The sequence below is a fragment of the Xyrauchen texanus genome, chromosome 41 (assembly GCF_025860055.1).
Source record: "Xyrauchen texanus isolate HMW12.3.18 chromosome 41, RBS_HiC_50CHRs, whole genome shotgun sequence".
NCBI lineage: Eukaryota > Metazoa > Chordata > Actinopteri > Cypriniformes > Catostomidae > Xyrauchen > Xyrauchen texanus.
The window spans coordinates 18034123-18058645 of record NC_068316.1 but is presented as its reverse complement, the minus strand read 5'-3'; the positions used below and the strand labels follow the sequence as shown (position 1 = coordinate 18058645).

Genomic DNA, 24523 nt, shown 5'->3' with positions numbered 1-24523 from the left:
CGTCTTGGAGTGACATATGACAAGAAATGCCTTTAGACAAACAGACTTACACTTGAAGAAACACCCATAATTGTATTTTAAAGACAAAAGAAAAGACAAAGATGCACATGTCTGAGTCACTGTTTGTTTAGAGGTTCACTCAGTGTTGGATGTATCCCATTACAAAGTAATTAGTTACTGTAATCAAATGACATTTTAGTCAAAAATGTAATGTAATGCATTATGTTTTAAATTCTTGTAATCAGATTACGGTTACTGATTTTCAATTAAAGTAATTTGAAGTACATTACTTGCACTAAAGTAATATGTATAATACATCTAAAATATGAATTCAGATGTTCATCTTTTAAAGTTTCTGTAACAGCTGAAGGGTGTGCAACAATAAATGAGGAAATATAGACGTTTTGAATTTGAGCGGAAAACCAAAAACTTTTCCAGGAAAAGTGATTTAGAAAGGAACTTAAAAGCAAAATAATATGTAATGTGATCAGTAAAGTGATCTGATTATATGTTTAGTGAACTAATTAGTAATTTGATTATTTATTTTGAGTCATTTACCCAAAACTGGGTTCAGAGACACTCTGCCGCTCACGCACATAGCGCGAGTGCTTCTCATGGAACAATCATGTGTAAAGAGTTTTCACTTGTTCTTCTCTGTCAGTCGTCTGGAAACAGTTTGCAAGAATAGTGTCTTATACGTGAAGTTAGATGCTGCAAAAGATCTCCTCAAGTTTAGTTTGCTTTATTTCCATGGAACAGTTCATGTTGTACATGCATTGTGAACGCAACTCTCGGGTAAACTAAATCATAATTCCGGGTATTAGTTTACAGATTACAGTTTTATTTGTGCAACTGGCAATTAGTGCCAGATTACATTTCAGTAGTAATATACCCAGCACTGACCGATAAGCAATAAAATGTTCTACACGAGACAGGACAAGCATTACTGTCTTTTTGGGTTGCCACAGAAACACACAATGTGGGGCTTAAGACATGAAGAAGGCTGCAGATTGATAGTTTTTTGCAGGTGTCTGTGAATCAGAATTCTGCCTCTTCTTGCATTTTCTGTCTCCTGCCCCCCACTTATACACTTTATCCAAAGCATCAGGGTACTCGATGCCCGAAGGTATCTGAGCAAGTCTGTGAATAAAGGCTGTGAATAATCAGCAGAAAAGTTCAGTAGAAAGCTTGAGTTTGGCTCAAGTCTAGCTAATCTAGAAGCCCTTGTGAGTTAACCCATCCACTATAATACAACACCTCAGCCAGCCCAGTGGTGCATAATGGCTGTGAAAACATGTTCAAGGTGCACGACAGGGCTTACAGTTTTAATTTAATGTTGAAGGGAGCAGTGTTAATGACTCATATGTGCTTTGCCAGATCCCTTAGCTGGATGCTGCATCAGACCAGAAAAAGAGTCCTGCATTCCTGTTTTTGTTCATGTTTGGGGGATGTTTTTTCATCCCTTCTCTTGTCAGATATAAAAATAAGTTTGTCTTCATTATTGCAAAAGGGAACTTTTTCTTTGACTCCAGTTCTGCTATTGGGCATCTGTTCAAAGGTATTCAGCTCAAATGTACAGTCACATTTTATTCCCTGTTCACCGTAATGCTACCAGATGGCAAAGTCCTCAGCAGACAGTTCTGCTGTGGGTCAGCCACCATGAGATGTCTCTAGAGTTAGAGAAAGAAAAAGAGGTTAATTCACTAAACACAAAACTTTTTTGCAGTGTTTCAGTGCAAAAAGTTGCATTGTATTCATCTGCAATCTAATTTAACCAGGGCAAATATGGCACCTTAATATGTAAAACACAAAGTGCGGCATTATTTGCCTTACACAAAAACATTAACACATTATATCTTAAAAATATATGTTTCTGTGCATTTATATTGATCATGGTAACAGTTAGTCATTAAATGATCATCAAATGATGCAGAAGTGTGTTTTAACCAGCCATATATCCAGATGTTTGGTTCAATCGAATGCATTTTGGGCATTTTTAAAAGGACAGTTCACCCAAAAATGAAAATTCTCTCATCATTTACTCACTCTCATGACATCCCAGATGTGCATGACTTTCAATCTTCTGCAGAACACAAACGAAGATTTTTTTTTTTAAATATCTCAGCTCTGTTGGTCCATATAATGCAAGTAAATAGTGACCAGAATTTTGAATCTTCAAAAATCACATAAAGGCAAAACGTAATCCATAAGTCTCCAGTGGTCTCTGAAGCGATATGATAGGTGTGGATGAGAAACAGATCAATATTTAAGCATGAAAAAATATATGCATGAAAATCAAAACAATTTGTGCCAAAAAACAAAACAAAAGGAGAATGTGAAAACGAAAGTGAAAATGGAGATTTATGGTAAAAAAACAAGGACTCAAATATTGATCTGTTATTTACCCACTTCTATTATATCGCTTCTGAAGATATGGATTTAACCACTGGAGTCTTCTGGATTACTTTTATGCTGACTTTTGAGATTTCTGCTCACCATTCACTTGCATTGTATGGACCTACAGAGCTGAGATATTCTTTTAAATATCTTCATTTATTTTCAGCAGAAGAAAGAAAGTCATACACATATAGGATGGTATGAGGGTGAGGAAATGATGAGAGATTTTCATTTTTGTGTGAACTATTCCTTTAAGAGTCATTTCAGCTGTCTGGATCACAGCGGGGGCATGATGCTGTACAGTCCCAGTAAAAATATGCCAGTATGAGGTAGTCTTCCTCAACCTCCACCACCTAGCACTGAGAACCGACCTGCAAGATTAGGAATTGCACCGTGCATTTGCGTTCTGCACAAAGTTTTGGTCGTGTTTGTGCCATGACCTGGTTTGCTTTAGCGAATTGGATGCTATAACAGTGCAGATAGTGTATCAAATAAACCACTCTATTAGCATTCGCAATTCAGTCTTATTGAATTGCTCCTTAAGAGAAAGACACAGAGGAAGTTAAAGTCTTCCAAAGTCTAGGGCTCAAGATAAATCTCATTTCAGCAGTATTGTGTGTCATTAGGTCTGTCCTTCATTTCAACATTTCCAAATGTGCACATGTCTGATTGTAAGGGATTCTGCAAGGTCCAAAGCCATATATCAAGCCCAACACAAGCAGTGTGTGAACGCTGGGCCAGCAACTCCCATCCATTTTTGCTTAGGAACTCTCCAAAATAAGACCAAAAAAAGCCTGGAGGCAATGGAACTGTTGTTGCAACACTCCAATACTTTGTTCTCCCTGAAATCCATTTGACACACGCTCCCTCTTGTCTCAAAAACCCTCTCAAATGTGCTTGTGTTATTAATTACCACTTTTTTCTTTTGACTCATATTTTGTTTCTTTTCTCCTTTTCTTCATCAGAATAGGGCCAAACTTGGTTAAATGTCAATGCAAATTGACAATGGGTTTCCCTTGGCTATAAATTACTTGTATATGGGTCTCGTGACTTTTTTGCATGCTACCTTACAAGTTGTTGTTATCAGTTGCTCTCCGGTGGGAATATGTACTATTGCCTATTTTTAAATACCTCTCCCTTTTCTCATGAATCTAATAATTTTCTCTAATTTTCTTTTTTATGCACATCATTGGAGATCTCCAAATACCGTTGGGTTTTTCCCTTTGACACAAAATTTGATGAAAGTGGTTGCACACAAATGAAAATAAATCTTGAATATTTCCCTGAAGAAATATTCCCTTATCATTAAGTCAGTTATAACTGTGAGTTCTACAGATATGGCCCATAGATAAGATGATTTCTATGTATAACAACTGTGCTTAAACTCCTCTGGCATTGCCCTGTTGAAAAGACCAGCTTTGCTAGTCAAAAGCATATGTTGCATTTTCTATCCTGGTCCCCAGCGTGGTATACTGGTTGGCTGGTGTTCCTACCAGGCTTCTAAATTAGCTAAACCAGCAAGCCTTCCTTAGTCGGCTAGCTTAATCAGCCTTTCTTTGCTGGTTAACATGACTATGCAGGTCCACCAAGACTGAACCAGCATAAACCAGCTTGGAATAGCATGGGAATTCATGCTAAAAGGTCTAAAATAATCTTTTCAGCAAGGTATAAAATAATCCACAACTCTCAGAACCTGTACGGATTTACAAAATTTTCTTGTGTCTGATACTTAGAGTTCTTAGAGCATCTGTACTGAATATTTTTTTCTAGCTCATGCTCATCGGGGGCTTTAGAAGTCTGAGGTTATTTTTTCAATAAAGTTCAAAGCCTTTGTTCTCTAATTGACCAAATCATCAAAAGGAATCTGAGTTCATTTATTATTCATTTTTCTAACAAAGATCACTGAGACCACATAAGAGACTGGCTGTTTGTGTGTCCAGTCACCAGCCTTTCCCATGCTTTATACCAATTAAAACTACCTTTCAAATACAACTATGTGTACAGTCCGCATCTGGCTTTACAAGTAGACATACGGGCCCAGAGAACCCCTTCTCAGTCAGCCTGCAGACCTCATTTAGATAAGACACTATTCAGTCAGTGCTCATTATACTGAGGTTAACATGGGTATTTCTTGTCCTTGGGGACATACAGAAGTGCCAGCCAGTCATGATCACAAGTTTGCATTTCGAACTTGAGTTAAATGCATTTCAAGGGCAAAAGTTCTATGTTTAATATTCCATTTAAAAGACCTTTGTTTTATTGCATAATCGTGTTGAGTGAATTACTGGGAATAAAAGATGGGTCTGTAAACAGATTTTAATTTGCATGCTAAGACTGAGAGATGTTTGTTTAAATCTTTCTTAGATACTGCAATGAGCACCTACCCTGCCCGCCGCATATCTATTGGTCATCATGGTCTCCATGGGAACGCTGCACCGCTCTGTGTGGTGGTGGGATCCAGTCTCGGCGGCGAACGTGTGAGAATGGAAACGAATGTCCTGGATGCAGTGTAGTATGTCACATTCATGTCACTACTCACACACTCCATTGAAACTAAATTCCATTTAGCAGCCTGTTTATGTGACCTTTATGAAACCTTTTCTGAGAAAACACCTTAGAAAATGGACTGCATATGTTCAGTGTTATTATGTCCATGCCATTTCTACATTACCTTGGAGCATACATTACCTTGCACCAGCCTGATGCAATCCTTATACTTATTCTGAGAAGATCTTTTAAAAAAGTAGTAACTTTTTGCAGAGTTGTCAAATGTTATAGCACTGTTTTTAGCACTGTCACAAGTATCTGCAATACCGAAATGCAAATCCCACTTTTGGAAAGATGGGAGGGCTGGAGAGTGTTTTAGCCTTGCTAAAGTAAGCCTGGATATTCCAGACATGAGCTAGATGTGATATTCTTACTCTGTCACACACCAACATTAAAATCATCACCCACTGCCAGTTTAGAATAAGTCCAACTCACATGACCATGATTCACTTTTTACTCCATTTGTGGAAGTGGTTGAGGTGGTTTATAGAAAGTGGGGCAGCCTTTAAAGGGGTCATGTCATTCTCTTTTATTTATAATTTTATGATCTTCCCTGAGGTCAACTGATAATGTTATTAAATGTTTGTTTTTTGCACCAGAACAGTCATAATTTAGTAATATATAAATAAGATATATTATCTTTGGCTCTCTGTCTGAAACGCTTTTGGTCAAAGCACCTCAACTTAAACGCCCACTGTTATGATTGGCTAACATCTTGGAGCCCCTCGAATACAGCCATGTTTGAAACTCAATCGGAAGAGAATGAACAAGCTCCACAACATTATAAAACAAAATTTCAGGGTTTACACAATGCACATTCAACACATTGCCGAATATATTAAACTGTTCACTCAAGCACATCAGCGCCTTAAAATGTCATGTCATTTGAAAAATACATGAATGAAACTGTTTTCTTATCACTCTAAATCAGGTCATGAATTAATGGGCCCCCTAGTGATGTAGGGAAGTTGCGGAAGTAGAGAATGAGCCGTTTTTGCAGCTTGGTTTCAAAAATGTATTTTATTGCATTGGGGATTAAGTTTTGAGTTCTAAATGTACAGTATGTTTTTATAGTAGAATAACCTCTTATATGCCAAAATATCAAGTAAAATTTGATTCCTCATGACATGGCTCCTTTAAAAGTTGTTATTTAAAGATGAATTGAGTCATTTTTGCACCTCAGGCATCACCAAATGGAATTTCAAAACACATCTCCAGAACACTCCCACCACCTTCGTTTGGTCGACAAACAGGCCTGACCTGTGCCATTGGTTGAGCCAATGTTGTTATTTTGGGCTGCTTTAATGTTGCTAAACAGAGCATCTTCATACTGTAGAGTGTACACATTTTGGGGGAGTCAACATACAAATGGTTTATTTATAGTTTTTCCATATCATGCTGGTATACAACAAATTGTTTTAACATTGAACAAATAGCATACTGCACCTTTAAACTATGTTATAAGATGATTAAGAATGCAAGGTTGTGAACAATTTCAATCTTTGCTGGTTGATCAATGGCATTTACAAGATAAAATGGCTTAAGAAAAAGTTCAGATGTTCCCGTGAGTCCTATTGGTAATGCTCTGTTATTTTCTTTGTACTTTCTAAGTGCGTGTGTATTTTCCCACAAGGCCAGCTGCCTTGGAGACACCAAAAACATCAACACACCAAAGCATCCTAGGAATGCCACAAAGGCTGTGATGGCAGCACCATCATTTCGATGTGTGTAATTATATATGTGTGTTTAGGTACCAGGATGGTGCGTTGCCTGATTTGGCTTTTTGTGCTATTTTTAAGCTTTGTGAGAATTTTTAAGAAGTTGAAACAGTAAGTATATGGTGTGTCAGGTGTCAGTCTGGACAGAAAATGAATGATGAATACCTGGCAATCCTTAACAGGCTGTCTATTTGTGAGTTATATATATATATATATATATATATATATATATATATATATATATATATATATATATATTCAGTGTAATGATGTACTGATAATAAGACTCACAAGTTAAAATTACTCTCTTAAGGCAAGTGTATTTTTAGAATTACTGTGAAAAGGGGGCTTTTAAAGATTGGAATCTGTAACATGATGATCCTTTCTAACATAAAGAAAAGATAGTATTCAATTCAGTATTAAATAAAATCTGGTGCCATATTTCTTTACAGATTTCTTTCACTGACACAAATATGAAGCATATTTAATGTGTTCTTAGGCCAGAAAAATGTGATTGTGGCAGTAGCAAAACTCAGTACTTGAGGGAGTGATAGAGTTACCTTTATATTTCTTTGCCGTTAAACCGGATGTGTTGTTATTCAAGTAGCCAGCTATAAGATTTTTGTCAGTTTATCTAACTTAAGGTGTTAAACTGAAACACCTTGCAAGAAACTATAGTGTGTTTGGAATATTGCCAGATGGCAAGAAGGCAGATTTTTTTTATTTATTTTGGTTAAAACAAAATTCTATGTTCAATACACTTTAAGCTGAATCAAGCGTATTTGTTGCATAATGCTGATTGCCTCAAAAATTAAAAGACTCATTCTGAGCATAGACCTGAGCTTAGTCCTTCCTCTCTTTTTGTTAAAAAAAAAAAAGGCAAAAATCAAGGTTACAGTGAGGCACATACAATGGAAGTGAATGGGGCCAATCCGTAAACAGATTCTTTAATTGTATTTTTTTTCATAAAGGAAAGACAAGTTGAAATTAATTTTTGTGATAATTATCATTGTGTCACAAATGGTGTCGATTGAGTTTAACTTGTATTGAACCCAGAATATTCCTTTAATGTAATGTTGGTTCTTAGTTTCCATTCATAAATGTACAAGTAACACGTTCACATTAACAATGCGATTTGGAGGTTGCATTTCCATTCTAAAATGAAATTTTATTCCACTAATGATTAGTTTTAGGGTTGGAGTTTGGGTTAGGGGTTAAAGTTAATAAAATATGCATTCCTGTTGACTGTATTTCCCTACGTTTGACGAAAGTTCCAGCTTCAGCCACTGTGGGACAGTGATTAGCATTTCGGTAAGCACAGACCGATTTCAGCAACAAAAACCTTCGACCTACTGTTGCCGATTTATACAGTGTGGTCAATCTTTAAGATCCTCTGGTGGCAATGCATATTCACATGAAATCAAACTTGTGAAACTAGAAGTATTTGCTTTCAAATTTAATTAAATTCAAGGCCTCAGAATTTTAACTCATGTGACAGAATTTGGACTGTCTTCTTATAGTTCTTTAATTCCCCAATTCATTTCTTGAAAAAATATTTCAAACTACAACATAAAACTATCTACAGATTAACATGCACCATAAAAACCCTGCATCCGATTTCTCTACCATGACTGTGCAGTGTGGGTATTAATTTAACTTACGTTGAGGTCATAGAGAGAGAACTTTTCTTCAGGGAATTTGAACAGTCCCAAAGGAGAGCATTTTTCATCACAGTCCTGGACTGAGTGTATTGTGTTCTGGAGTCTGGTCTGACTGATTGTGCACTTTGCAGTACTAATAATTGAGACTATTTGTCTAGGTGGTCCATTGTGGAACAGGCCAGCCAGTGTCTCAAGTGAAACGCCCATAATGAATGCAATCAGATGCACCTCAGTAATGGATTGGAGTTTGTTGTTTTCTATTAGCCTGTGTGGCTCTATGGAGTCAGGGGGCATATAGTGTCAAATATATTCTGTGTGAGGGTTTAGAATGGCCAATTACTGTAAAGGCTGTCTCACACATACTTGCTGATACACTGCTTTTGTATGTGTGGGTTTTTTGTTAGAATCTGAATGCATTCAGTCTGTGTGCATCAAACAGAGTTCGAGGAAGAACTCAGCCCCATAGATCTTGGTGATATAAATGGTGCAGTAGATGGAATGATGTTAGAAAGCCTAAGAGAGCCCAGGTGCGATTTCTCATTAGTCAGCATATGTCTGGTGCCTGAACAGGGACCAGAAGAGCTCTGTACAGGGCATCCCCTAATCCCTGTCTCCGCTACCCATAATGCATTAGTAACGGACAGGAACTTTAGCTAATACAGTACTGCCGAGGAAGAAAAATACACTTGGGGAATGAGAGTGGGAGAGGGACCTAAAAGAGATGGAGAGAGAGGAGGATAATGAATAGATAGTCAGTTGGAAAAACAAAAACGGAACAATAGAGAATTAGAGAAAAGGAAGACCAAGACAAAGTGAGATTGATGGAGAATTATAGAAATGAAAAATGTGAGGACGATGAGTAATGAGGAAAGGAGCGGGGAAAAGAGAGCAAACAATACGAGAAACTGAATTAACCACACCTAACTTCATTATCAACAAGAAAATATGATTGATTTAACCTGCTTTGGGTGATGTCAAATTTTTGTGGACACAAACAAATTTCAGACATCACGCAAGGCCTGGTAGACAATTATTATGCTATGTGCACAGCCACATTAGTTAGCATTAAATCCCAATTATGTTTTGCTGCCCAAGTGCCCATATGTAGGCAGTTGGCCAGCTGTTGAGTGTTTTGGAGAACAACTGCCTTATTGAATCCAATGTAGCATCACCATCCCAGCTGACATGTTTGAATGCATTCTGCTGCATTATTATTTTTTGTTAATTGCCTCAAAAGACATTTTACAGTGATGCTTTTCTTAAATAAACATTTTATAAATTTTCTGATAGTATAAGATTGCATTTAAAATGTTTTATTGGAAACCATAGAAAACCCACCATACAAAGTATTTGTAATCCTTACAAGATATGACATCGTGTGGCAAGCACATATATTATTCCTCATACTTGAAGTTAAGCTCATCCCACACCTTTTGAGCTACAGACATGAATGGCACCTAAAATCATGCAGCTTGTTGAGGAGAAGTATGTTATTGCTTTTCTAGCAATCAGACTTACAATTTTCTCTTGGTGGACAGAAAAAGAGCTGAAACAATCCTATGAACTTACACTGAAGTAGGGAATCGAGACATCTGTGGAGGTAGGCTCTTTCAATCCTGTCTCATGACAAGTCGTAATAATTAGTACAAGTTGGCTAAATTGTAAGAAAGTGTACAAGTTGACTCATACAAAAACATTCAAATTTTAGTCCCATAAAGGAACCACCAATCAATATTATAATGATTTGTCCTAAGCTTAACCCCTATCCTAAGCCTAAACTTAACCATAAAGTCTAACCCAAACCCTAAACCTTAAACAATGATTTTAATAGGAAAATACCTTTTATACCATGGAAGAAAGAAAACATTGGGGTTTGGAAAGAAACATTTTTGTTCACCAATGTTTCCTTTCTTAAAATGGATGGTGATGGATAGTAAACTACCTAAAATGTGATGCCTGTTTTGTATCTATTTGAAATTCTGTTTGCTGATTAGTGGGGGAAATGGGACTAATAGTCTTACATTGTTGTACAAGTCAACTTCGTCATCTCATTCAAATAACTACACAGTTGTCATGTGACTATGATGAATCTTTTGTCATGGACTTGTAAACAATCACCCAGAACTCTCTAGCAACCACATAGCAACGCATTAAAAACCACTCAGAACACCTATAGCAACCTCATAGCAACACGCTTTTGCGACTTTTGTGTGGGTAAGCACCCTAGTTAATATCGAATTATTAGACTCGTCTTGTACAGTAATGAATTGAAACAAAAACTGAAACCAAAAGCCAATTATAGACTGCTGACTTCCATCTGTTTTTAATGGGAGTGTTTACAGTACATAGCTATATAGCAGTATTATTACAGCTTGTGGTGTATTTTGTAGTTTGTTCATTTGTGGAGGCAGTAAATGGAACCTTGTAATTATTCGGTAACACGTTTTCCTTTCATGCTCTAAGAGAGCAGAGTCGACCATATAAAATTTTATAAAAAACACTATGCATAGTCATACAAAGGTTTAAAAGGGGTGAAAAACAAAGAGTCAACTGATTTAATTCAACCATATTTGTATAATGGCAAACACTTGACATTAGCTCGCTCTCTCTTCATTTGACAGATTGACGGATGAACCAAAAGGACTTTTATCTTATTTTTCCAAGGTCTGGCAGTCATTCAAGGTTTATTAAGCATAAATAAATGCAGCGAGAATGGACACAGCTCCCCACTCCACCAAATGAACACATATGATTTACAGGAAATCAATAGCTCCTTGTTTCAAGACGATTTATTAAGGTGTAATGACATTAATCTGTCTGCCTCAAGTGCTAGACATTGATATTAGAAGACGCTCTGCGTCGTTATCATAAATCGAAGGATTGAAAGCTCATAGCTGTTGTACAGATCAAGGAGACAGGCGGTTTAGATGTCGTATCAATTATAGAAATGGAATAAGAGAATTGTGAATTTAGGGGGGGTGAGATTTGCAGCAAGCCTCTGACCAACTGGGAATAAGGCTTAGAACAGGCAGCACTGATGAAAAATCTCTCAAGATTCTCTTCAGATCACTTTTTTATTTTAACTATCCCATGCCAGTGAGAATTTTCATCTTTTGTCAATCCTTTTATCTTCCTGTCAAATCAGAATGTCATTTTAGCTTGTGTGGGATGGCCATCTTTATTTCTGTATTTATTCCCTCGTATTTCAAAGCCTTTTCTCCTCACGGGCAATGCATTAAACTTGATCAATGACCTTTTCTGTCTGACTTGTTTGCTACTTGCCATGTTCAGTAAAGAGTGCAATTGAAATATTTCATAGGTGCCAGCAAAATGGCAACAAGAATCCAAAAGAATATTTTCAGATTCGATGCTATACTGTCTTTGGTGAGTAAATAAAACTCACTAGTTGGCCGGTAATTTTCAGGGTTGTACAGAATATTAAAGAAAGTATTCTGGGCTGAATACTAAACTCTCTCATGAATGTATTCAGAAACATATTCTGATACATCACATAAAATGTAACATATTCAGAAAATAAGAATACTTTTATAATGCATATTTACAGTATAAAGGCAAGGCACAATTGGAAGAATTATGTGTGACATGTAAGGGATGATGAACAGTCAGCTGGTTATTGCAAAATAAACCTTGACAGGGTGATCATGAATGCAAGTGTTGGCACTTGTGAGCTCCAGTTTCCAGGTGAAATGTTCACAGAGTGGCACCAAAAGTGAGTTCTAAACCAAGTTGTTTTTAATTGAAATTATGAAATACTGTCAGGTTCAAGACACTCTAGTTAAGTGATTTCTGGTTTACACGGGACCAGAACCCGTATCTTTAGGGCTGCCACAGGAAAAGTTTAAAACATTTGAATTGATGCAATGATGTCTGATATGAGATGGTGCTTGTTAGTAACTCAGTATAATGGGGTTGATTTCAGGGTGCTAGAACACTGGTTATCAACCTTTTGACTTCCCGTGTGATTATGTTGAGCAAAAATGTGTGGACTCGAGTTGATTTGTTTTCTACAGGAATTCCAGTCCTGTAATACCCTCCCTTGTCCGGATCTAAAGAAGTCAACACCTTGGACACCATGGACGCCTGTGAATATATCGGACAATGGCGGTCATTACGAGCAGCGGTTCAGGTACACCTGTAAGGCGCGTGTCCCAGAGCCCAGCCTGCTGGAGGTGGGGAGACAGAGGATTGAGATGCGGTACTGCTCTAGTGATGGTTCCACAGGATGCTCCACTGATGGTGAGATCTCGTTCTATATCTTTCTATGTCTGCTTTTTCTCTGCTCTCATATTGCTTTTTTTCTTTGTCTTTGATGGATTGAGCCTATAGTGACTTTGAGGCAAGCCACTTGATCTATTTGTCAATCAGTGGAAAGACAACATGATGTGCTTTAGAGCTTCTCTCTCGCTCTGTCACTCTCTCTCTTTCTCATCTATGTGGGTTCACTACATCCATTTTTTGGATTGTCATCTTAGAAGTGCTCTCAGCCACTTTTCGCCTCCAGCAGCAGCTGAGAAAAGAGGAACATGTTAATGAAGTCAAATCAGAGAATTAGATTTCTCTCAGTGGTTAGCGCTTCGTGTCTGGCAAAGTGCAGCACTTGCACTTAATTTGTTTACCTCCTCGCACATGCACTAATACTACTTCGTCTCAGCCTCAGACTTAGCCTCCATTCACTTGTGATGCATATAGTACACAAAAAGTTCTTGATCTGATAAGGTCTAATCTGCATGGCTGACGCAACTTCTGGGAGTAAGGCATCAGTCCACCTAGAAACAAATGTTTGTGTTTACAAGGTACCAGGATGATACAATGCGCACTTTTGAGAAGGAACTAATCTCTGGATTTGACAGAATCTGCCAGGTTATCAGGATCAAATCTTTGAAAGCTATTCAGTTAAAATAGTTTTGTTTAACCTCCTGAGCATGACTGCTTTGTGCATTTTCCATTTCCTTTTTTTATTTGTAACTAGTAGCACCTAATAAACAAGCAAAAAAAAAGAAACATTCTAGAGCAAATCGTTTTCCTAAAAATGTATATCCATGTATTTGGCCAGCGGGACTAAGTTGGTCTAATTTAAATAATACCAAGCTGTAGAAAGTAAAAAAAAATTAATTAAATTGTTTATTATGTTTCCAGGAGACTTAATTATTTATGTTTTTGAGACGTTACAGACATTACAACTACATTTCTGTAAAGCTGCTTTGGAACAGTGTGTAGTGGGAAAAGCACAAATAAAAAACTATACAAACACAAATTATTTTTCTTCATTTGACTTTTATGTTAAAATGTTTTTTCTACTTTGGCAACAAAATTTCAATGTTCTCACTTTGCACTGTCAAACAAACAAGATATTTTACCAATCAGACATTAGCATAATTCATTCTTATGCATGTAATACCCAGCATCGTCCAATCATTGGCAACCATGTTAAAACAAAATTTACATTGTAAATTCTGAATCTATGTACTTATTACCATTGTACCATGTCTGCCAAACATGTTGAGTGGTTCAACATCATCTGCAGCCTGAAACTGAACTTTTGATAGAAAGTTTGGATTTCAAAGGACACTATATTCATAGGAAAGCTATAGGATGCTCCCTTGGTTCCTGTATATTGGATGATTTAACCTCCAGCATGCTGTCTGTCTGCACTGGTCTGCACAGTTCGAAATGCAGCATATTTTCATCCTAACTCCATATAAAGCCTTTGAAAGATATTTTTTTCTCAATGTGAAAGGTTAAGAAAGTGGTTAAGTAAGTAACCGAGACATTCCACTTCTGTCACTCACTCGACGTTGTGTTGATGTAGTGACACTAGAGGTCCCAATATATATGCCACAAAGGCTGAACTGGTCACGTGAACTGCCGATTCAGGTGTAGGCAAGCTACTACAAGCGTAAGAACATATGCATTCATGCTGCACGTAGCCTCCCCAGATGCCCCAAAATGTCAGGTGCTTCCCCATAGGCCTGAGATGGGGGAAGGAGAAGTGTCCAGTATGGGAGCAGGCCGCGCCAGCCACAGCCTTTTCTCTCTAAGTCTTTCTCTCCAATTAGAAATAAGAATCGGCTGGGGCCCTAAATGTTCATAAAATGCACCAGGGAAGGCATTCTTTTCCGTTCCTATTCTTTCAGGGGGAAAAGACCCTGCAGAGGCCACAACCTGCCCTTCTTGGTGGGTACGAAAGTGGTGGATTTGTCATATGGGCCCACCAGGCCACACATGGGAGAGGTGCGGTGGTAGGTCCGACCCTTCGTGGGGGAGGAGTTTTCTACAAGAACAGCAGCTGGGCAGAGGAGACTCTGCCAAGGGAGACACAGGTCTACCAAAACAGAGAAGGGAAACCGTATTGTGGAAAATACACACAGGAGGCCACTAGGGTAGCCGAGACCTGTGGAGCACTTACCTTAGTACAGGAAATATTAGCACACGCACTGGGTCTGACTACGTATTCCTCTGCTGAATTCGTGAATCAGAGGGCTAGGAGGAAGAGCATCCAGGGTTCACAACTAGGGAACACGCATGGGAGAAAAAGCGCATGGCTTCACCTACCTTGGAGGCACAAGTGATACACCCGGCCAGGATCACGTGAGAGTTTCGCTGTTTGCTGACAGTTAACTCTTGCAGGTCCCCGACCCTCTTGATGGAAGTGAGCATGGTCAGGAGGGTGGTCTTCAGAGAGATAGCCTCCAGCTTCTTGTAGCACACTGGGATCAGATCTACCGTCGTGTAGCTCTTTCAGAGCCTTGGCCTGATGGACCTGGAGAAGGGCCAAGGTGTGAAGGGCGGAGGCGGCCTTCCCAGCAGCACTGTAGGCTTTTGTCGTCAGTGACGACGTCGCTCTACAGGCTCAGAAGGGTAGTGCCGGGAAACTCCGCCAGGTGGTAGTGCTCAGTAGGCACAGGTGTGTGGTGATCGCTTTGTCCTGGGGTATCGTGGCATAACCCTCGGCTGTCCCCTCATCAAGGGTAGTGAATGGCATGCCGAACACATGACGTCCAGCCGTGATTTTTGGAAAGGCGGGTGGAATATTCCAATCCAGCCCAACACTCGCGGCAGCCTGGGAAAGCATGGCGGTCAGTTCCGCGTTTGCCTACTGTGCTGCCACACCCGAAGGCAGAAGCCCTGTCAAGTCCTCGGCATCTGACATCACTAAGGAGCCCTCCGATGCAGCGATTGACATCTGATCCGGCTCGCAAGCGCCGGAAGAGCAAGGCTGGCGGTGAAGCAAGCCTGCGTCATCCCAGTGCTGGACAGAAACAAATGAGCGTTTTGGGGAGTGCCGGTCCGTGGGGATTTACCCGGCAGAGCCATACTCACTGAAGCCCCCAAATCGCCTCCGGTGTCAGCCGAGGTGGTCTCGTACCAGTAGGTAGGATGAACCGTGAGAGTAACAGCCGAAGTGGCTTTCCCTCGGAAGATGGAAAGCCACGACTGCAACATTGCCATGGTCATGTTCTCGCAGTGAGAACATGAGCCATCCATGAATGCTTCCTCAATGTGCTTACTGCCTTATGACCATCAGAGGCGGAGAGGTAACAACCGCATCCAGGAATGGCACAGAGACGGAAATGCATCTTTAATGTTTTGACTCCATACATTGAAAGTTTAACCCTTTACTGACAGCTCAGAGTCTTCTGAACTGAGATCAGTCAGTTTAAATGAATTTAATTTATGCATTGCATATAGCGAAGCCAAAATACAATGTCAACACATGTGTACTTGAGGTTAAGGCACTTATTAGTAAGCTATCTAGATATCTATACGCAGAACTGTGTATTCGACTTTGTTTTCTTAGATATGATTTTGAAATAGTCTGAAATTTTGATCTTGGAGTCTATACACATTTTCCAGAGCTTTTTTTCAGGAGTTTTCTGTACAACTGCTGTGCCATTTATTTTAGTGATTCTAATATTATTTCCATAACCAATCTATTAATGTAATATCTTTTTCAGATAGACCCAGCCCCAAATTGCACATAAAAATAAAATTAACTGTGGTTGGTCGCTTAACATCAGACATTCGTTTCCTGTTTAAAAGGGTGGTTCTTGGCCAGAATAAGCTGCAATATAGACCAAAGGTCTGGCTACGCAAGACTACACATCTGTAAACTAGTTGTAAACTACTTGTGGTTTGTAAACAACATGTTAACTGGTGTGTAATGAGAGTACATATAAGTGGCACCCAATTTTAGATGGATATACTGTATATAATGGAAATGCAATAAAACTGATGGCACCAGTTGTAACTGTAAAGATTGTTTATGGGTGATGTTTACAGACTCTAACAGTCTACCATCTAGCTCTGATCTCCAACACTTATTTACTGAGGTTTGATAACTTTTAAATCTCAACAAAGAGATAACACACAAAAAGCTAATGACCAGAGCTCTTTATATACAGTATGTGCCATTTTCCTTTTTCATCTCACTAATTTCCAATGTGCTTTACGGGCTAGTGAGCGAAATGACAAAAACCATTTGGAGCCATATAAAGAGCAGCACAGAAACATTAATTTTGTCTGCTCGTGGAAGTCTTTTTTTTTTTTTTTTTTGCTCTCAATTGCAACTTTTCCATTTGAAGGCTGAAATAATGGAAACAATGTGGATTCAATTTAAAACTATATTGAAATTTAATTGTGAGATGTGTGCCGCTGTAAAAACAAAGTACAGCTCTGCCACAATTGATTTGGAAAGTCTTTAAGTCTATGAAAAAGAGTTTTCAAACTACATCATAAATTTGTTAAAGACTGATGTAGTCAGAGAGTAATGATACAATGTTGCATATGTCTTTATGTATTATATGTAATACGTATACTCACATGAAAATTAATTGGATGGATAATTTATTTCTTTATCATTTGAGAACTTACTCAAACACTACATGGCCAAAAGTATGTGTTGGTCCTCTCTTTGCTGCTATTACAGCTTCCACTCTTTTGGGAAGGCTCTCTACTAGATGTTGGAACATGGCTGCACAGATTCAGATACAAGCATCAATGTGGTCAGAGGTCAGGAGTTCAGTGGTGTTCAGGTCTAGGCTTTGTGGAGGCAAGTCAAGTTCTTTCATACCAATTAAACCATGTCTAAATGGACCTCTCCTTGTGAACATTGGGCATTGTCATGCTGGAACAGATAAGGTTCGCCACATCTGACTAAAAATATTTGTCTAAGGAGATTGTATGGCTGTAAGCTTGATTGTATGCACCTGTTAGTAATGGGTGTAGCTGAAGTAGCCAAACCCATTAAACTACAAAGGGTTTCCACATACCTTTGGCCATGTAAGGTAAATACAATTTTAGAAGTAAGTTTGAGGTTTTAGCACTCATCTACGTGTTAGTTTTTCTATGAGGTTAGTTTTGCAGTCTATATTGCTCTAACATGTCAGAGCCTCATATCAGTGCTGCATCAGTGTAATTCATAAATATAAAATACCCAGGACAGACATGATTAATTTCTGCATTTCAACCATTATTTAGCTTGAAGCACAAAGCTATACCCTATATGCCCAGCCATGACAGATGTTTCGTCTAAGGGCATTTAGACAGTCTTTACTTACTGCATATCATACAGGGAAGGCCTGGTCCTATAATCACCTCCACACTAAAGATGTGTGTTGATGTCGGGGAAACCACAAGGGAAGATGAGTTTTGAAATGAATGGACTGCCACTTGCCCGAGATTTAGCCTCACATCTCGGCTGGCTCATATTGATTTGAATCTGTAAGCCATGCTAGTGTGCAAAAAAGGTGATAAAGCAGTGTTGCATAGCATAGTTTGAAATGACTAAAATCTAGAGTTATGGAATGACTGTACAGTATGTGGTTGGGTGTAAGAAGCTGAAAAAAAGGGATTTTGGTTGAAAAGTAGTTTAAAAAATTTTGTGTTTGCAGTCAAATATTGCTTTTAAAATACTGACATATTCAACCTCTCAACTCTGAATGTCAGTTTATGAAACCAACATGGTAAATTAATAAACTTTAATTAAGGCCAAATTATGAGATATACTGTACAGTATTTGGACATTTAAGCTACTTAAAAATTGACGAATGTCATTGCATTAGATTCCAGAATATCAAACCAAGTGGCATCTGCAAACAAACGATGCTAGAGGTTTTCTTAGAACTAACTTTACTTGCCTTGGCATTTTTGCTATTGCTTTTAACTAACTGGTCTCAAGGTGATTTTTAGTGAATGTATGAAGTAAGTTCTCCTCAAGTTCATGCCATCAGAGTAACCACAGGTGTAGTTCATCACATTAACTTTGGACATGTACAACCTAGTTTGATAACCAGAAAAGTGTCCTCATTTTGAACAGTATATTTGTTATATTATCATATTAAACCTAACAAACCTGCTTATTCTGACTTTCTTTAAAATAAATGCAACTTGCAATGACATTTATACATTTTTAAATATAGCTTAACTTTTTTAGGCCACTGTAGATGGTTTATTATGTTAAAATGTACTTTTTAAAGGTCATAAAAGCACACTTGGCTGTCTGTAGATGAACAAAGTTGGTACAGTATATAAAACTCACCTTGGTTTCTCAAGCAGAAGTCACGTATATGTGACTATTTTGTCATGTCTTTGAGGTCTGTGCCTCTTTCTCTGCCTAATATCAACATTATGAAAGAAACAAGATCAGGAAAGTCAGCACTGGCTGACATTTCCACATCAGAAATGCATTTGAAGTCAAATCTTTTATTAGTAGGATTGATATGGCCTTTGTGCAGATAAGGTACCTTAATTTCTGGAAAAGAAAAGAAAATATCAGTGGCCACAGTGGCTGATCATTATTTACACACTGATTCAGTAGCTTTGCTTAGTGAGCTCCTAAGAATGTAGCTAATTATTAAGCAGATTAACCTAATACAAAATATAAATTATCAGATAAAGACAACATCACTTTTGTAAACCAAGTCTTGCTGTGTAATTGTTAAAATGTTGTGGTTAATTTGCCAGCATTTTAAAGCAAAGCTCTTCTTCTTAGATTACTCTAAAAGGGCACTGATTGCTAAATTGAGGGAACAGTTTATACATTTGTGTGCATGAATTTTTAAAATGAGGGAATGATATATGAATCCAATGCACACTGTACAGTGCGGTACAGATTACAAAATTGTGGGCACCAATTTTCGGTTCTCAGAATACAAATCTCCTAAGTGACCATAAGGGGTCTTTGTAGCTTTCTTTACAATGTAATGACATTTTTCTTTTAGAGTGCCAGTGCAAGTCTTTAGCGCTTAACCTTCAGTACAATAAAAATCAATGAATGCACCATTATGTCTATTTGTTTGCTGGAGTAATGGTGGTGGCTAAAGTGAAAATGCACTGGCAGTCAGGCTACTTATCTTAAAACCTTGAGTTTCTTTTGCAAAATAAGCCAGAGGCCATAACTGATGATGGCTCAGGTTTGTAATTTGGTTATGAGTGATGCCTTCATTTATCTCCAAACAATATCACATCACTTTAACATGTGACATTAGCACTATTTTCTCATCTAAATAGCGTGCTGCAAGGACGACTCTCTCTCTCTCTCTCTCTCTCTCTCTCTCTCTCACACACACACACTCTCCTCCTCCTCCTCTCCTCTCTCTCTCTCTCTCTCCTCTCACACACTGTCTTTCTTTATTTCCTCCTCACTGTTTCCCTGAGAAGAGTCTGATATCTCCAAGGCTGTTTAATTTCGGTTCCCCACAGATCTGTCATCAGTTAGAAGCCCACTTAGTGTCAGATTCTGCAGACCTTACAATCTCAGCTGGCAAATTTCTGTATGGTGCATTATGCAAGTGTCCTTGTATACCAAAAATCTCACTGTCAGTTTTTCTGGCCTCAGCCTTCTATGGGTGTTTATTCACTTTGTCTACTGTCATTGTCCAACATTGTGTTTTGAAGTCTGTCAATTTCAGGCTAATCTCATGAAAATTGCGTGACTGTGGTGACATCTTTGTAAGCTGGATCCTAACACGTATTATGGCTATTCCGAGGTGAAATGTCCACTTAGTGGCACTAAAAGCTAGTTAAATTTACTCGCAAACAGATGAGGTTTTTAAGGTTAATGCTCTATCGAGTTATAAATCAACAAAACCTACTTTCCTACCTCAGCTGAGCTAAGATGCAATTCTGTTGTACCCGAACAAGCTTGAAAATGTTGATGATTATCTAATGAAAACATTAAAATCAATTTACAAGTATGCACTAAAGTAAAGGGATTTTGATGTCATAAGATAACATTGTGTGAGGAACAGGGTGAAAAATAAGTCAGTTTTTTGGGCTGATAATTTGCCATTTTACTGTTATTTGTGTGAAAAGGAATAAAGGCATTGATGCTGCACCATCTATAGTGTTTATTTCACCAGGAAATTACCGTGATACATAGAAAAAGTCATGTAAAAGTCATTTAGCAAATATGTAGGTATAGTTATGTGATTCTGTGAGACCAGGTTGGTCTTTTTTGTAAATTTTTCGTTTCGTAAATGTCATTTTAAACACTTTTGGAATAAAATTGCAGTTCCCCTTCTGTCACTCACTCAACGTTGTGTCAATGTAGTGGCACTAGGGGTCTCTCTTATGAGAGGGGTTACCTCTTATCTTTGAGAAAAGGCCAATGAGAATTGGCGAACAGAATTTGCATGCCCCTCCCCCGGACATACGGGTATAAAAGGAGGGGAAACGTGCGTCTGTTCAGACAGATTTTTTCCTCAGAGCCGAGTGGGTGTGTTTCAGCGAGCTGAGTCACTGAGTCACTGCTGTTCAACTCACCTCTAAAGAGCATACGCTGTTGGAAATATGGTGCATTTCAGCTGATTTTCTGGTCTTCTGCATGCCAGTGAAGACTACGCCCCTGAGCGCTTCGACAGACATCTAAAAGAGTATATGTATATTTGTCTAAACACATTGACGTTGAATGTCTTTTTAAAGATCACACAGAGACAGTGTTTGTGGATGGCTCAAGTTCTCACTCCCCCCCACCTCCCGACCCCCTGCATCGCTCCTTCTACCCACGAGTATAGGACCGGCATAGCTGGCGCTGGGGCATTTTGGGAATTTGACGGGCGCAGTTTCCCCGTGGACCACCCGTTCCCCAGCAAGCACGTTTTCCCCCGTCCAGTTCAGAGATGAGACCGGCTCGCCTTATGGCCAGTCTGACGTCTCTTTCAGAGCCCCCGAGCTGGATGAGAGTTTTGCCGCTGCATCGGAGAGCATTTAGGCAGACTCTGACGCTGAGGACTTGACTGGGCTAGTGCCTTCGGGTGTACCGGCCCAGTCTGAGGCTAATGCCGAGCAGTCCGCTATGCTTACCCAGGCCACCGCGTGTGTCGGTCTGGACTGGAACCCTCCGTCCTCCCCTCAGTCCTTGCGGCTAGACGATTGGTTCTTGGGTTTGGGTGTCAACCGCCCCATGCCAGGTACGCTGAGCAAGGTAAGTGCTTCGAGCCTGTCCTCAGCACAACCACCTCAGGACAAAGCAACTTTTAAGTACATTACTTGGGTTAGGAATATTTAAAAAATATATATTTATGTGTAATACAGTTAAAATGTGAATTCATATGTACGTCTGTTTGCTTTCTGAGACAGCTGAAGGGTGTGTGACAATGAAAAAGGAGAAAACTGAAAAATTTATACATAAAAGGCATGTGAACATTTGCACAAATATGTAATGAAGGCATGGTAAAAAGTTTCCTAAACTGTTTTAATCAAAATCAACCTCTAGGGCTTAAAAGAACCCATAGTTGAAACATTCCAAAATGGATTCAATTCATTATTTTCCTCAAAATTCTACACACAATACCCCATAATGACAACTTGAAAGAAGTTTGTTTGAAATCTTTGCAAATTTATTAAAAATAAAAAACGAAAAAATCACATGTACGTGTAGAATTTTGAGGAAAATAATTAATTTAATCAATTTTGGAATAAGGCTGTAACATAACAAAATGTAGAAAAAGTGAAGCGCTGTGAATACTTTCCGGATGCACTGTATATAAGCTCCTCACACTGTTCAGTTGACCATTTGTTTCTCAGTTACCTTTTGCTTCATTGAAACGCTACATGTCACAGTAATTAAGTGCCTTTACAGAGGCATTCACCACCCACTATGTTGACCCATCAGGGAGTTGATTTTAATTGCCTACCCCCTAACTTTTAATAAGCATTGGTGACTGCTAGACAGTTTATGTCAGCTCTAGAGAATAGTACAAAAGCCACTCTCTTAATCCACAAGTGTTTTCATTTTCTTGGTTGTGCAGGATATAATGTTGCCCATCCCTCTAAGCTGACGAAACGCTGATGTTATTTTGTACTATGTGACAGATATCTTAAAGATTAACTGCTATTAATGACTTAAACTTCATTCTGTTCCTCACACAAAGCTGTATGGCTTCAGAAGACTTAATATATAGTGCACAGGTCATATTAACTGCTTTGTGTGTGTGTGTGTGTGTGTGTGTGTGTGTGTGTGTGTGTGTGTGTGTGTGTGTGTGTGTGTGTGTGTGTGTGTGTGTGTGTGTGTGTGTGTGTGTGTGTGTGTGTGTGAGCGTGTATTTATCACTTTGTGGGGACCAAATGTCCCCATAAGGATAGTAAAACCCGAAATTTTTGACCTTGTGGGGACATTTTGTCAGTCCCCATGAGGAAAACAGCTTATAAATCATACTAAATTATGTTTTTTGAAAATGTAAAAATGCAGAAAGTTTTCTGTGAGGGTTAGGTTTAGGGGTAGAGTTAGGTTTAGGGGATAGAATATAAAGTTTGTACAGTATAAAAACCATTATGTCTATGGAAAGTCCCCATAAAACATGGAAACACAACATGTGTGTGTGTGTGTGTGTGTGTGTGTATGTGTGTGTGTGTGTGTGTGTGTTCTTTTGTAGTTGTATGGAAAGAACAATGTGAAGATTCTTTAAAAGTTGTTTGTGTGTGTATGTTAAATGGATCATAGGCACATAGGTTTGGAACGACATGAGGATTAAAAAATAACTGAATTTACATTTTAGATGAACTATTCATTTAACAACCAACAAGCATTACAAGGGCTTTATCCATTTCCGCTTTACAACTTCAGTAAAAATCAATGTTGCCAGTCATTCCTTGGTTAAAGTCACTGAATGCAGGGTTTGCTTACCTGCAGGTCTAAGCATGTACTGACATCTCTGACCATCAGCCATCAGAGCTGGGTACCCTGCTTTGAGGTGTGAGTAGATTATGAAGTAGTCTATTACCTTTGAGAGGTCTGTGTGCTAGGGGGTGCTGGTAAAATGGAGTATAGGTCAACCCTTGTAGTGCGGTCATCTCTGCTATTGCCTGCTCAGAATGGATAAACGGCTGTGACTCAGAGAGACTGACACAGTAAGATCTCTCTCAAGGTCAGAGGGAGAAACACAGAAGTCACAGAGCAGAAATTCAGACAGCTACACTGGGCAAAAACAGATAATTAATTCTGAAAGTTAATATAAATGTTGATTAAAGGACTAGTTCACCCAAAAATGAAAATTTTTGGATGAATATATATATATATATATATATATATATATATATATATATATACAGGTGAAACTCGAAAAATTAGAATATCGTGCAAAAGTTCATTAATTTCAGTAATTCAACTTAAAAGGTGAAACTAATATATTATATAGACTCATTACAAGCAAAGTAAGATATTTCAAGCCTTTATTTGATATAATTTTGATGATTATGGCTTACAGCTTATGAAAACCCCAAATTCAGAATCTAAGAAAATTAGAATGAGAGACAGTTACATGAGCAAACAAGGTTTGAACATCAACCATAACTAGATCAAACTGAAATGCATGGCTTTTTAAAATTCTGTGAACAAATTTAAAGGCTGCTTATTGGATAATACAGGTATACGTCATATTATGTGACTACGCGTTACTTTACTGAGAGCTTACGACCTACTACTTAAGTCTTGCCTTAAGAAAAGGTGGTGCAACCAAATTAAGCACTGACTTAGTTACAAACTATCTAGTAGTTACTAAGACCTTTGTGTGAACTTTATGTCCTAACTTAAGTAAGAACTTACACACAGCTGGTGCAACCCTTCCCTGGACCTCAACATACATCAATCATAGATTGTGTTACACATGTCAAAGCATCAAATCTCATGACCCTTCAGTAAATCTATATGTCTAAGGAAGTCAGTGTTAACTGACCCTGTGT

At 38.5% G+C, this 24523-nt stretch overlaps 1 protein-coding gene across 1 annotated transcript in view; it reads left to right on the top strand.

Annotated features, from left to right (window-relative positions):
• Positions 1-24523, top strand: part of sema5a (sema domain, seven thrombospondin repeats (type 1 and type 1-like), transmembrane domain (TM) and short cytoplasmic domain, (semaphorin) 5A) — a 161983-nt gene that overhangs the window by 117649 nt on the left and 19811 nt on the right. The window contains exons 15-16 of the mRNA XM_052113736.1: positions 4762-4909; positions 12355-12580. Of these exons, the coding sequence (XP_051969696.1) occupies positions 4762-4909; positions 12355-12580 (374 nt within the window). The remainder of the gene's footprint in view (positions 1-4761; positions 4910-12354; positions 12581-24523) is intronic.